At 42.7% G+C, this 16,099-nt stretch overlaps 1 protein-coding gene across 2 annotated transcripts in view; it reads left to right on the forward strand.

Annotated features, from left to right (window-relative positions):
• The window catches only part of FGF13 (fibroblast growth factor 13), a 257,859-nt gene that overhangs the window by 128,221 nt on the left and 113,539 nt on the right, over window positions 1–16,099 (forward strand). For both annotated transcript variants that reach the window (XM_054997002.1, XM_054997004.1), the window contains one exon: window positions 3,342–3,509. In XM_054997002.1, coding sequence (XP_054852977.1) covers window positions 3,342–3,509 — 168 coding nt within the window. The remainder of the gene's footprint in view (window positions 1–3,341; window positions 3,510–16,099) is intronic.

Genomic DNA, 16,099 nt, shown 5'->3' on the forward strand with positions numbered 1-16,099 from the left:
GGAAAAGGTGAGGAACAGGTCTCCTGGGCACACTTCTGGGGGCAGGCATGACAACATCACTGATATAATTGTGTCGCCCGAGAACATTCCCACACTTCGCAGTTGACTGACTTGAGCTCTGCATGAGCTCCCCAGCCTTCCTGGAAGTGATATCATGGCACTGGTGTGGGGCCACGCACGCACAAAACATACATGCAAAAAGCTTCCTGGGACACCAGGAAGGTAGGCACTGGGTCCTTCCCTCCCACTGGGAAGGTAAGGGGACCTGACAACCCTCTTACTGAGGAGGGAAAATCTCCTCTCCTTGAAGATCTATTCCCTTCCTTTGGCCTGTTTGGGAGTCTGCATCTACTTCCCAAACCTTCTTGCCAACTTTCCCCAGTTCTCCTGATGGTGTTAAAACTGCCCTCTCTGTTAAGACTCCATCTCTCAACTCCTCACACTGGATTTCACTCTCTACTAGGACTGAAAAAAGACCCTCCTCTTTTCAGCTTCTGCTATCCAATCAGATGCCTTGGAGTAGTCTGTCACTCCAAGCTCTCTGATTCTGTGAGGGATTAACCCTTAATAGTCATTCGGGTATGTGTATGGTACTTCCAGGATTTTTTAGAACATGCAGTTCATCACATCTGATGTTATAATTAATAAAAGTTAATATAGACATGTGATGAGGGCAAAGCTCAGCCATGCATCCCTAAGGGCAGTTAGCAGAAACATGGATGGGCAGGGAATAGAGGTAGACATGAACCGGGGGGAAAACGAACCATACTGTTCATGGTTTGTTCCGTTTCACGAACCACGAACTTTCATGAACTTACTCCAGTTCGTGAACTGGTTCATAGTTCGTGGTTCATGAGGTTTAAATGCCCCTTTCCATGCTGCTTCACAGTGGCAGGGAAAGGGGCATTTCACCCCTGCATGCTTGGATCAGCTGCTTTTTGGAGAGATCCCCGACAAGCAGCTGATCCAGGGGAAGAAATGCCCCTTTCTCTGCCACTGTGAAGCAGCATGGAAAGGGGTATTGGGGTTTAACATGAACCAAACAAACTGGCAGACCAGTTTGTGGAAGTTTGTGGAAAATGGGCTTCCACGAACCCCTGGTTTGCAAAGTACGAACTGGCCCGGTTCATGATGAACTTTAGTTCATCTTGCCCATCTCTAGCAGGGAACATAAATAGCTTTCTATAAATGGGACTCAGAAAGGAATATAGTAAATATTCATGTATTTCTACTTCCAAGGTTAAAAAGTACAGATACATATGTCAAACAGACAACGGGTTTGCTAAAATATCAGTAGCTAGCATTGCATGGTGCACTGTAAAGCCAACCAAGCCTGTGGTACACAGTAGTTAGTTGGGGGAAGTGATAAACAATAGTCTGGCTACCAGAGATTGTCTATGGTATAAATGGAAAGCTGATTTGCAATAGTCTGGCATAACGTGAAATAGCTGGGACTGTCTGTGTTGTAAACAGAGAGCTAATGGGCAATAGTCCCAGCATACAGTGGAAAGTAGAACAGCTATCAGGAATTGTCTGTGATAAATCAGGAACAGATGGGCAAAAAGGGTGAACATAGAGAAATGATGATCAATAGCCCAGCACAATGGCAAATAGCTAGTCAATGCTTTGAATGCAGAATAGTGAAAACTGGATATTTGCAACAATGACTCTAAACATTCGATGTTGGTAGTGTTCAAAAATACGTAACAAGCAAAATACATAACAAAAACCTTGGAAAGGTTTTTCATGTACAAGCAAGAACTACGAACTGAACCAACCAACACAGAGAGCGAATTTTATCTTTACAAATGTCATAGGAAGCACAGTAATTTTGTTGGGATAATGATAACGAGACATATCTAGTTACCTTTTCCATTGAGCAAAGTCTGTATAGCGTCAATTTTTGCACGATATTTTCCATGGGGAAAATTACTAGCTTGGGTGACAACCTCCAGCTCCTCCCCTCAGGTAGTTATTGCTTGGAAGTTGCCTGAAAGCTTATTTCCTAATAATATTCGCCCCGGCTTCTTGCTAAATCCTCTTTAAATAAAGCCGGGTGTTGCTGTTGAGAGCAATGACTTAATAACCAAAGTCTGCAAAAACTCCCCCCCCCTTTTTTTTTTTCAAAACTTGTTTTAATTTTATTTGTAAAAGTGTCAGTGGTCAACCCTGATATTACCTGCTCCCAAATACAGAAAAGAAACGTCAGAGTGAGTTAGGAGGCATGTGGAAGTAGATGATTTGTCCTTTATAAGACCAATAAGGTCTTACAAAGATCAGTAAATCCATAGCTGGCTGTACAGTACTTCTACAATAGTCTCCTCAGTCTTTTAAGCTAGGAAGGAATCATTGACAAAGACCTATAGCTTTCTTCTAGCTATAATTGGACAATTATAGCTGTAATTTGACATTTGATGTCTCTTGCGTTCGTGAGCATCTGATTTAGAAGAGGGGAAGAGGCAAGGAGCATTCTTAAAAACTTTTATGAATGAATTGTGAGTGAGAGATGAGATGAGATTCCTCTTTGGGCCTATTTCTCACGAAGGTTGTGTCCCTGTGTCTGCATGTACCATTTCTGACTGTAGGTGGATTCACAGCTACTGGATTACTTCCCCTTGCAAAATAATTCTATCTCCCTAGAAAATGACTGTGTCAAGAAGATGAGTTCTAAGATTTCTTTATAGGAGCGTTTGGTGATATGAATGCCTATGTGCAATCTAAACTGGCCATAAGCTTGACTGATCCCCTTAGGGTCTAATAGCACCTAACCCTGGACATCTGTGATGAGATCTCCAGATGAGTAACTGAGCTGTGGGAAGGATCAATGTGGATTGGGGCTGTGCGGTGCTCCACGAATCACTCCTTGCTCTTCTGAAGTCCAACTCAACATGAACTCAGCAGATCTGACCAAAAAAGTGCATGCTAATTTGTCTCATTGTTTGAAGCCTGCATGCCAAAGGTTAAAGAAAATGCAGCAAAATGTTATATGCTTTGTTATATTAATATTTTTTTGGAGTAAACATTTTAAAGTACGTGAGCTATCTTAACAGAAACTACCCTAAACAATTGCTAGAAATATTGATGTAAGCATTTAAATATCAAAGTAAGATACGCACCCACCCCCTCTCCTTCCTCCGCCTCTATCATTGTAATCAGAGTACATTAATTCAATTTTTCTTTTCCTCTCTACCAATGTTTTTCCTTCCTTCTCCCTCCCCGCTCCCTTCCCTGTATCATTGTAGAGTTGATTTACTTCTCTAGATTTTTTTTCTTTGTTTCTTTTTGTTTTTGTTTTCCCTTTCGTTCTAACTTAAGTTCATTTTGTTATGTGGTGACCACAGTTATGGATGACGCTCCCCCTGGCACACAGGAGTATATTATGTTACGGCAAGATTCCATCCAATCTACGGAATTAAAGAAAAAAGAGTCCCCCTTTCGTGCTAAATGCCACGAAATCTTCTGCTGCCCTCTGAAGCAAGTGCACCTCAAAGAGAACACAGAACCCGAAGGTTTGTGCACCACGAGATCCATGTTTGTTTTATCAGTTTTCCTTTTTTTTTTTCTTCCTTTTTTTGGAGAGAACGTGCCTGTCCTTTGGATTGTCTTGTGTGTTCTTTAGCCTGTGTTAATATAATGCAACTGGATGCAAGAAGCCACCTGTGCTTCATGTCCCTTGCTTGCTTGTTAGTGTCTGATAGAGTCTACCATGGGTCACTGTATAAAATAGGCCACATGCTGCATTCTGATTTTAGAAAAAAATTTAAATGATGATAGCAACAATGCTTTGTTTTTCTCAAGCAAAATTTTGATTTCCGTCCATTCTCATTGTTACACTGCCTCCTGGCTGCCAAAAATTGCTTGCTTTCCTTCCGTAGCATCTGGTACCCTCCCTGGTCTCTCCCCTTCTGACAAGCTGTCTCCTTACATATTTAACATTTTGAAAGTTGCACTGAGCTGGAAATAAATATTATATTGCACTTAAAAAAACGGGATTCTCTGATACTTTTTGCACTTCATAAAGCTTTTGCATATTGCTGTTTTAAAAAACTGCTGATAAAAGCTGTAGTTCGGCATAGCAGGGTAAGATGTATGTCTTGCACGCCTGGTTGCATTTTGGAGAAATACTCTGCATGCCATAGAGCCAACATTTGAGTGGAATGTTTCCTTCTGTTTTTCAGAGTAACAAGGTAATGGGCGAAAATGTGCTTGCTTATTCAATAGAATAATGAGGAAATTGTCTCATTAGAAACTGTTGGTCTGGTATATGCCATTAAAATAATCTTTTTTCCATACAGCAATAATAACTGATATTCTGTAATGCTTTCTCTTGTATGTTTCCCACTACTGCCTCAATTCTTACCTGGTAAGCTTTCCATGTTTTGCATGAGCTTCCATATATGGTACAACAACAGATGGTTTTTTTAAAAAAATATTGTTATTAATATTATTGGAAGGGTTATAGGTATCTAGGGTTAGATCCTCTTCTCATTGGTGCTAGCTGTTGTTGCAAGTATGAGAACATGTGGGCCCAGACCAGCAGAAGAAGATGATTGTGATTGCCACCAGAATTACCATTCTCTAAATTATCTAGCCACCTAGATGGATAGTGTCTCTGTGTCCTCCAGAATTCTCTTGATCCTCCTCTTTATGTTCTTTGTTGCCAGATGTGACCAAGAAGATTATATATTCTAGAGTTGCCTATTTAATGATTAGCATTGCAGGAACTGCTGGTTTTACTAGCTGATGAATATCAGTGTCTGGCAGATATTTTCCATATTGCCTGTTCTGCTGGCAGGGTGGATTTGTCATAAACTGGCCTCCATTTTGGATTGAGTTCAAGAAGGAGGAGGAGTATGGAAACCAAGACTCTGTATAGCTTGATGAGGTACATGTATGCATGTAATACTAGACATGCATGGTTGCCACCAAAATCTATCACCTACAGGTCTCTTTCTATCTGTTCCTCAAAATAGGAAGTAAAAAAGCATCAGTAACATCGTCATGTTGGGAGTGAACCCATTCCCAAGACCAGTAGCAAATGAGATGGATAACTCAAAACATGATGTCATCACGGAATATTTTCATTTTCAGCAAGAAGAAAGAGACAATGGGCTGTGGTTTTTAGCAGCAGCTATTTCCCTTGGAATGTCTCCTTCTGTCTTTGGTTGCAATCTTAGACAAGAATGTTTGCAGGCAAGAAAGAAATGCCTCTACTCCTGGAACTGCCTTGGATGCTATTTTTTTAACTGCTTCCAGTTATCCAGCACAAAAAGCAGTCCAGTTGAACCAGTAAAACAGCTTGCCCATTCAGCCCAGGAATTGGCTGCAGGAAACACTCAAAGATGCTTCCAGATGTGTGTGCGCATTCCTCCCCTAACCTGTACTTCAACCTGTCTATGACTGTGACCATTCACCATGAATATGCAATGACTCAATAGTATAGGAACATCATTTATAGCTTTCTTAAAAGAGCAGAAGTAAACCATTCAGTGTTTTGGAGATCATAGTCACACGCAGTGCTTTCAGAGTCTTGAAATGGGTAAAGTAACTGGTCAGTTTCATTGGGATTTTACCCATGCAACTAAATGTACAGTGAACACAGAACAATTCCCAAATCATTGACCCATACGGCTTTTATCTAAAAACTAGTCTTTCCGTTTGGATTTAGAAGTTCCAATAATTTCTGTGTCAACTGCAGTCATGTATTACAGAATCAGCCAATACATACCAATTACTGCAGGTTGTAACTGTTAATGGCTTCAGACCAAGGTAGTTGATTCTTAGGCTCCTGTAAGAAAGAGCTCAGAGTATCTTTTAGAAAATTGTCTCCTGCTGTCTCTTGTGTTCCTCAATAACAACAATAAAATTTTATTGAAGCAAGAGTTTTTGTTTTAGAATTTACAGACAATATACTTATTATTTAGCAATAGTTCTTCCTTATGTGAGCTCCACTCAGAACCCTCCTCCTGGCTTTGGACTTTTCAATGCACACAACAATATTTTTGCACCATGTATACAGTTTTGATGAGATATGTCTGTTTGAGAGGCATTGGTTGTTTGTGCTATGTACCGTCTTACAGTTTGATTTAATTGCATATTAAGGTATAAATCTCTTTCTTTACAATATGCCTCCAATCGAGCTTGAAAAGGATGCCTGACAAACAAAAATGCAAACTCCTTTTTGGATTCCCTCCTTCCTATTTTTCTGCAATCTAACAGGTTTTTCTTCTTACCAAACACTCCCCCTCCCTTAAGCATTTCCCTTTGTGTGGCAGATCTATTGCTACATTCCCGTGACATATTGCATCATTAAACTATTCTTCCAGAAAATGTTTTAGAACCAAGAGACCAGACGGTCTGTCTCATTCTAATGCACACACTAATAATCAAGGACAAATGCCCTTCCCCTCCGCCCTCCACCAAGGATCGGTATTTTCATTCACAGACCAAGGCAAGAGACAGAGATTGTAACACTGCACCTAATTCATAAATTTTGTAGAACTAGAAACAAGGTGAAAGGATGCCAGCTAGATGAATATTCCACTGTTTTCAAACAAGGGTATTTCTTGTGAAACAGCATTAATGATATTCCTTGTTACCTTTTCTTCTTCCAAAAGCACTGCGGATATGTTAGTGAAGGTTCTTCATTGCCCATTCTAATCCATGAGTCGGCCAGTAAGAAGGTGGGGTTTGGGGAGGGGAAGGACCTCAGCAGGGTATAATGTCATAGAGTCCACCTTTCACAGCAGCCATTTTCTCCAGGGGAACTGATCTCTGTAGTCTGAAGATTTGTTGTAATTCCAGGAGATCTCCAGGCCTGGCATGGAGGTTGGCAGCTCTAGCACAAGGGGGAAGGGGAGTTAAGTTTCCCCCCTATGCCATTTGCCTGCCCTGAAATGGCCCTGGGGAGCCACTATTAGCACTACTAATCATCCTGCTGATTAATTACTACAGCAAGACACTTTTATTTGAACCCACCATTTCTCAAGAGATAAATCCCCAGTGGTGAAATCTTTCCCGACACTGGTAAATATTTAAGTACAGGAATCAGTTGGCCCCTGTCACATGTCCTTTGAACCACATGCAAGCCAATTCTTCATGACAACATCCTGTGGCATTGGTATGCGCACATACACAATGCAGCCATGTGGAGGGGTACCACCAGGAAGGCATGGAGCCCATATGAAGGTGACCATGATAGACCCAATAATAATAATAATAATAATAATAATAATAATAATAATAATAATAATAATAATAAACAACCATGCTTATATACCGCTCTTCTAGATAGATTAGAGCTCCACCCAGAGTGGTGGACATTAGTGTTATTAGTATTCTCACAATACAGATGGGGAGCTGGGGTTGAGAGGAGCGGCTTACCCAAGGCCACCTACTGAGCTCATGGCAGTAGTGGGATTTGAACCAGTAAAGTGCTGATTCGCAGCCGAACCTCTCCCCTATTGGAGCACATTATGCACCCCTCCACAATGCAGTTCCAGTGCCTACCAGAGCATTGTAGTGAAATGGCTCCCAAACCACTGCCATTGAGAATGAACTGGGCATTGGTTGGACTCAGAGCCTTTTAAATTAATTGTGGCCAATTTCAGCTGTTGTGAAAGCCCCAAAGCAGGAGTAGTTAAGCAGAAGAATCCATATGCCTCTGCAGGAGACGATTTCCCTGGAGGGATTTGCACATTCTTCTCCATTACATCCAGGCAAAGCGCAGAACATATGTGGCACTCTACTCAAACAAGGAATCTGGTTCTAGCAGCATAAAGGCCATCTGAGGTACATCTCCCAGCTATTTGTTCTCTTAAATTGTTTAAACATCAGCTGCCATTATCTCGCTGAGACAGGGTTACATGCAGAGAAGCCTGCTTTGAAAACCTAATTTGTGTCAGAACATTCAGAGGACAGAGGGACTAATGAGGATGGGAGTTGTTCAGGGTCCCCCTCCCGTTTTTAAAAGATCCCATCATTGGTTAGTTTCAGTCACATAATCAAGACTTTGTACATTGTGCCCACCCCAGTTCTGTTTTCCATGTGATTTCTCTCTCTTTCTCTCCCCACCTTTTTTCTCCATAACATTCAACCTGCCTCCAGGCATACCTAACCTTTTTACAAAGAAAAGCACAATAAAGTCTGAGTTTCGATGTGTTGTTGTTGAATGGGGGAGAATGTGATAGCAACTGGTAATAGGGATGGCTGTCTTCATCAAGTGACCTGGAGAAGCACAATAGGTTTTCAAAAATATTAAGGAGTGAAGCTGGATAAAGCAATTGATGCTGACTCATATCCAGCTGCTGGAGGGATTGAAGCCCAAGTGTCAGTCTATGTTACCTTAACCTCATGACAAGCAACTTCCATGTAGTGAAGGGAGGGTTCCCTTTGGGAATTACCTTAGAAGTACAAGAGCAAAGTCAGTGTATGCCTTTCCCATTTGGCTCGGATCACTTTCGAATCTCTGGGCCACATAGGTAGAGCCAATCCTATGGATCTCCCATGCCAACTTCACCTCTCCCAGTTGACTTGGAAAGGAACCAGTACTTGGGACATTGCCAGAGTTAACAGTGCAGTGGCTAAGTGCATGAGCTAAGATAGAAGAGTTTCCAGTTCAATCCTCGCCTCTCCAGCAGATTTAAACAATGGGGGTCACAGAACAAGAAAGCACAACCTTTAGAAAAGGATTCAGACACTGCCCCCTATGGCTCGGTTTGAATATCCCTGCAAAGAGAAACTTCGTCAGCCTTCGACAATACTTCGTCAGCCTTCTTGGAGTTAACCATCAAACTATGGTGAATATACTCCAGAAGCACAATATACTCACAGGTCATGCTTTGGGCTAACACAATCCAACATACCAAAAGGAAAATACCCACACCTTATCAACCTACTTCATAAAACTCCCCTCATTCCCTAACCCGCCTTTTGATTCTCCACATTACAATTACTTAGCCCTATTGCTTTTAACATTGTTGATATGAAGCTCTGGTCATCTTTAATGCTTCCCTGCAAGCTAGGTTTATAAATTAAAATTAAAAGGAATTCTCCTTGGACTTTTCCAGATGGATTGACCAAGACAGCAGTCTACTTCACTTCAAACATAAACAAGCAACAATCCCAAATTTGTCATGGATACGATCTTCAGTTGGATTATCCACTTGATATGCTGCCCTATAGAATCTCTATCATTATTTTGCGTCTGATTACATATGTTCTTGTCCTCCCCCATTTGGGGCATTCTTGTATCGTAGAATGATTCTATCCATGCCATTGGTTGTTTATGCACCCTGGTTCTTTGTAGAGCAGCTATATTGTTTGTTCTGGCCCTAAGATTGTCCCTGACTGAAGCCTTTCCATACTCCTCTTACATTCTGAAGCTTCTGCTATTGGGGTTCACCTAACTCCCAATCAGCCAGCCACAAAGGACATAAATTACATACCCCCCACCCCACAAGTACACAAATATCTGAATTACAAATTCATTGATGTCAAATAGCCCATGGGTGGGGAAAGTGCCTTCAACTCATAGCTGAATTTTGGCAACAACTGTTTGCATTTTCAAAGCAAGAGGCTAACAGAGGTGGTTTGCCATTGACTGCCTCTGCAACCCTGGTCTTTGCTGGAGCTCTCCCATCCATTTACGAATCAAGGCACACCCTGGCTTAGCTTCTGCGATCTAATGAGATCAGGCTTGCCTGGGCTATCAAGGTCAGGGTAAATAGCCTATTACACCTTCAGGAACAACAGACACCAACAAATTTCCAAATGCACCATTTCCCATTAAGAAAAAGTCTAAAATGATCCCAGTTCTACCAGATGTCACACAAAAGCTGCAACTACAGTCAGTTTCTGGATGCTGTAAAAGTTTGCAGAGTTCAGGGTTCACCACCAACCTCACCTTTTCATGGAGCTGAAAGGTCTTGAACCAGGGAGCCAGCTGTGTACCTGCTCCACCGCATTTACTGAAAAGAGTTGTAGGCAGAGCTCTCACTGAGGGGTGCTGCTGTCTAGGCCGTATTGCAAGCCCCACCAGCTGACTCACCACTGAATCAGTTGGCCCAAGGATCCAGCGTAGCTCTCCTGGCTCTATCAAGCCTCGGCCTTGGCAACAGTTCGTCAGCTTGGAAAAAGTTTTTCTTAATGAGATGATGGTGCCAGACTGAGGAACCTTTGTTGCTCTTTCTAACAACGTCCCTTTGCCTGCTCTGGACTATGCCTTCGCCTAGTCTGCTAATAAAACGGGTCTCACAATGCTGACCTCTGGTGACCACTGACAGAGGCACGCAAACTGACACAGAATTCGTCACAAAAATCCATAGCTAAATCATCAAGTCTGACTGGATGAATGTTGTCTACAGCTCGGTCCCATATTAAGATATCTGTAACTCCACTTTTCTCTCCAATGGGGATCCAAAGCAGCTGCTAACATCATTCTCTCTCCCCTCCATTTTATTTCCACAGCACCAATGCTGTGGGGTAGGTTAGGCTGGCAGAGAGTGAGCGACAAGGTTAACAGCAACAACAACATTTAGGACAACTTAACACCCACTCAGAGTGGTTTACAAAGTGTGTTATATTATCCTTATGACAATCACCCTGTGAGGTGGGTGGTGCTGAGAGAGCTGTGACTGACCCAAGATCACTCAGCTGGCTTCAAGCGGAGGAGTGGGGACTCAAACCCGGTTCTCCAGATTCTCTACTGCCACTCTTAACCACTACACCCAACAAGCTTCCATGGCTTCCATTAGTGTACAATGAGTAATAGAATAATAACTGAGTCATAGAGTCCTCCTGCACTGGAACCAAGGGAAATGGGTTTGTTTGTTTTCGGCACTACATAGAACCCAACTGGGTTCATGGGTCAGGGAATGTCTGGGGTCCACCTGCCCAAAACAGATGGTAGCCTGCCACCAGGTTCCTTTCTAAGTCCTGGCACTGAGGCAGGGACCAGACCTCAGGCCTCACTGGCCTGTACTTGGGAGACAGCAACCTGAATCCCAACCAAAAGTTACAAAAGTAGTACAGGCCAAACTGGCCTAGACACTGAACCAAAAGGTCACCACACAGAAGTAAAATATTAATAGGTAAAAAAAAGATTATATTAGAAGGTGTACATAAAAGGAAAGATAAAACAAGAAAGCTAAGTACTAAACGTACTTGTCAGAGGAGGTATACATCAACACAAAATCCTGCATTAGAGTTTCAGCATCTCAACATGGTTGTAAATCCAAATAGCTGCGAGCCAAAAGTCATGTCCAGATCCAGGCTTCAAGATCAACGTGGCAAAAGGCATGGCTGTGTTAGAGCTAAAGTCTAAAGCCCAAAGTGGCCAAAGGCCAATGCTCAAGCTGAATGCCAGCCCAAGAGCAAAGGTATAGCAAGCTGAACCATCCTTTATTCCCCAAATCCTAAGAACAGGGCAAGGGCAAGTGACCAGTCAGAATATGGCAGTGATCTAAGGGCTGATTCTCTGCAGCTGAACCAAGTCCTCACTCCATTACCCTTCCGCCAATAAGATGGACTGTGACACGACCCCTGTGCCTAGGCTCCTTCCCTTAGCAGTTTCAAGGGGCCTTCCTTGACCTTGGCACCTAGACTCCCTTTTCTTAGCAGTTTCCAGGAGGCCCTGCACCTAGACTGATAACCCTAATGAGGCATGGAATGGCATGTAGCATGATATCACCCATTTCTCACAGGTACAGGTCAGCCATATAACCCAACAAGCTTTGCAAACTGGTCGCCAGGCATAATACAGGACGTATATTAGGTTCAAAACTGGCCTGTTCACTACATGCACCCCTCTCCATTCTCAGCCAGTCCTGTGGGGTGTGCTTTTGATACTGCAGTCTAAAGCAGAGTTACACCCTTCTAAACCCATTGGCTTCAGTGGCAGATATAACTCTTTTTAGGATGGCTCCGTAAAGTAGCTTATCTCCTCATAAAAGTCTTCCCAGAGCAGGAGGGTAGGAAGATGGATGGAGGATTCTTGCCATTATTATTATTCTCATTCTCATTCTCTCTCTTTCTTTCTCTCGTGATGCCTGGAATGTTTAGAAATATTCCTCATGCAGTTATACATCAAGAATAGAAATTCTGTTGCTGGAGAGGTATTGAAGAACCATAAACTCTGTCACTACCAAGGGAGGAAAACCAAGCAGAAATGTTGCAGGTGGGTAGCCATGTTGGTCTGCAGTAGATTTGAGTTAGCACCTTAATGACCCACAAGATTTCCAGGGTTTAATCTTTCCAGATTCAAGCTCTGAAAGCTTTGACCCAGAAAATCTTGTGGGTCTTTAAGGTACTACTGGACTCAAATCTTGTTGTTTGTATTTTTTTTTAAAAGAAACCCTGTGGCACCCATGCCAGCAAAATCTATAGGAAGTTTAGAGAAAAAGGAAGCTGTAAATTGTGAGAAGGCTTCTCATGGTGGCTGAATCTGGTTTTCCAAGGTCTAGTTTTATTATTTTAAAGATGTATATGCTACACCTTGTCCATCCGGTTCCAGTGAACTGCACATGTGAGATCAACATTGAGCTAGTCAGTTTCAAAGCAAATTCAGTGTAAGAGCAAAAAAACCCCTCTATCAACCCTGAAACCAGAAACTTTACAAATTCAGAGACTGTGATAAATAAAAATGTGGGAGGAGGAGAAGAAAATCAGTTGAGATGCATCTGAATCTACCGTCACTGCAAATTGTTTGCTCCAAGGTTCTTTCCCCCAATATTGAGTATAAGGCACTGCATCTTCAGGGAATGCTGTTCCCAGGGCCACAATGACTGACTGCTAATGAAGAAGATGAGAGGAGGAAGGATTGGCAGATGGATTATGCAGTGGAAAGAAAAGCAATGAGTAATTTTTTTTCTTCTTTAAAGAGCACTAAACTTTTTCATAACTCTGCCATTGATAAACATGGTTAGGAAAAATTGACATCTTCCAAGTTTGATGATGGTCGGACATTCGACCTGCCTTCCTGGGGAACTTTACCTCTGGCTTAAGGATCTCGTTTTTAGTTGAACAGATCAGGTATTTTGAACCAGGGGGCTTTAAAAAAAATTATGTAGCCTACTTACTCACCAGGCTCCCCCACCCCTTGCTGCATCAAGGTTCACGAGGATCCTCTCTTGATGCACGAAAATAACAACAACAACAACATTTGATTTATATACTGCCCTTCAGGACAACTTAACACCCACTCAAAGCGGTTTACAAAGTATGTTATCCCACAACAATCACCCTGTGAGGTGTGTGGAGCTGAGAGAGCTCTGAGAAGCTGTGACTGACCCAAGGTCACCCAGCTGGCTACAAGTGGAGGAGTGGGGAATCAAACCCAGTTCTCCAGATTAGAGTCCTGTCGCTCTCAGTCTTAACCACTACACCAAACTGGCTTTCTTTCTTAAGGACTGTACTCTGACCTGCTAACAACTCCTGCAGATTTGCTTTCTAACTATTCAAGACTTCTTCCTGACATCACTCATTAATCACTCCACTTATTGGCAGAAATGAAAATCTGCCCAGTAAAGACCCATTGGGGAAGGGGCCATGGGTCACTGGTAGAACATCAGCTTTGCTTGCAGAAGGTGCCAGGTTAAATCCCTGGCATCTCTGGTTGAAAGGATCAGGTAATAGGTGACACAAAAGACCTCCACCTGGAGAGATGTTGTCAGTCATAGCAGACCACACTAACCTTGATAGATTAATAGTTTAAGATAACTTCACATGTGTGTGTCCCTCTCAGGAAGCTTGAAGCAGAAGGTGGGAAGTACCACTTTGGCCGCTTTCTTTCCAGCACTCTGTATTGACCTGTATGGACTTCGTTTCACCCCCGACCAAAGGCAAAGTGTTTTTTTTTTAATCACAAATTGGCAAGTCTGACATTCAATACAGAGTTAATCTGAATTACTGCTGGATTAGGGATGTGTGTTAACCAGTTAAGTAATTCATCTTTTTAACCAATAATTAATCAATTATATTTAAATAAGTGTGATGCTGCCAACACCTCAATGTAGGTGACTTTGGGAGATTTAATTGCCTTAGTCAGTATCATAACCAACAATTCTTTAGTTGATTAATCCCTGGTGGCCTGTTTTAATCAGCAGAGCCAAAAATAGAATGCATGCTAGTTTATGTATTGTCGAAGGCTTTCACGGCCGGAGAACGATGGTTGTTGTGGGTTTTCCGGGCTGTATTGCCATGGTCTTGGCCTTGTAGTTCCTGACGTTTCGCCAGCAGCTGTGGCTGGCATCTTCAGAGGTGTAGCACCAAAAGATGCCAGCCACAGCTGCTGGCGAAACGTCAGGAACTACAAGGCCAAGACCACGGCAATACAGCCCGGAAAACCCACAACAACCATGCTAGTTTATATTTGGAAGATCTTTTAGTATTTTGCCATCAAGGACTAGTATTCATACATTGTTTTAGGTGCATACCTAAGATGAAGTATAACTTCAAAACATGTAGCCCTCTACACATGATCCCTCTACATATTGACCGAATGTACAGAGATGAAGAGTGAACATAAGCATGCTGGCCCTGCCCCCTGCCTCAGTATGATCACTGGATCAGCGCCTATGTGCTGAGGCAGTGTCCATGTACATGCTTCCTCCAATCCCAGGAATGTTGCCTCCCCACATAACTCCATGCTCAAGTTCTTGAACGGGCAAGGCCAGTGTGCTTACACCTACTCTACCTCTCCACACATTCACTCATTGGGCTGCGGCTCTGTTTTTCCTCTTCTAGTTTTCCACCAAAGATATGTAGCATGGGAAGGCAGCTGCTTACAGCCTCTCTTGCTAGGGAACTCCTGGGCTCCCCTAAAAAGGCCCTGAAGGCAGTGATCATGTGGAAGAAATTATCCATGATCTGGCAAGTTGGAGTGCTTTTGGAAAACTTTCCATGTATGCATGGGCTCTGCCTGTGAAGCAGCTCTGTTATTTAGACCAGCCTCTGCATAGGTATTGGGGTCTTAGGCTAGGAGCTCACTGGTGACCTACCATAAAATTTGCTCAATCTTTTGAGCTCTCTTTATGTGCAAAAAGAAAGAAGGATGTGTAACACCAGTCTCTCTGATTGGCAGACAGTATGAAGCTCCTGGATTGGCCAAGCTTGGCACAAACAATAGTAGTCTGGAGCTCTTGACCATGACTGATCATCTTCTTTCTGGTCTTCAGACTCTAGCTTCTTCCTGAACTGGAAAGCAAGCCCTGCTCTATGGGCAGCCACCCCACAGTCTCAAAGCGGCTCTGACAGGTATAATAGCAGCTACTCTGCATTCAGCAGATTGAGCAGCTCACCCTCCAAACCACAAGCAGTTTGCCTCAGAACTACTCCCATCTACTCGATCAAAATCTTGACAGTATGCTTACAAAAGCTGGTTAATAATTGCACGTTCAAATCTTCCAATAACATCTGTCTGAAGAAATTTGGGTGGCAGGGAGGTATTCCTTTGGCTATTCCTTGAGTGGCATAGACTCCCGCTATTGAAATTGGCTTTTGTGCCATTCTGGCGATGCAGGCAATCACATCAGAAAGGGAAGGAAAACCCTGGAGGCTAATGACTTTTGGGCATCCGGCCATCCAGAGCAGATGTTTACTTATCAGCCTTCATGATGTTGACTTAGAAGTCAGTCCCATCGATTTTGAAGGATTTACTTTCAAAGTAGTACACTTGGCATTGCAGCTTTAATCCGTCACAGTTCAGGTAGAGTGTGTTTTATTGATGCACTGGCAGCCAGCATGAACTTTGCATGTTAACTCAGCATCGATTTTAATGTGACATTCTTTGCATTCTGCTTATTGTTCTGTCCAGAGCTTCTTGAAGTCTGATGCCCTCCGTTGCAGATGAAATCAACCTAGTCAATATAAAATTATGGCACATGAAAACCATATTAAGTGCCAAAAAAATAAAAGAGTGAAACAAGTTGTGAAACATCAAACAATAAACAAGTGTCTATGTAGATGGCCTGCTTTAGCTTCAGGCCTAGACCAAATGGTCCTCCTGCTATGATGACACTAAGGTGATCTATGGTCAATCCTTGGGAATTCCAGAGGGGTAGCCGGGTTAACCTATTGTAGCAAAACAAAACAAAAGCCTGGT

The sequence above is a fragment of the Eublepharis macularius genome, chromosome 13 (assembly GCF_028583425.1).
Source record: "Eublepharis macularius isolate TG4126 chromosome 13, MPM_Emac_v1.0, whole genome shotgun sequence".
NCBI classification, from domain to species: domain Eukaryota; kingdom Metazoa; phylum Chordata; class Lepidosauria; order Squamata; family Eublepharidae; genus Eublepharis; species Eublepharis macularius.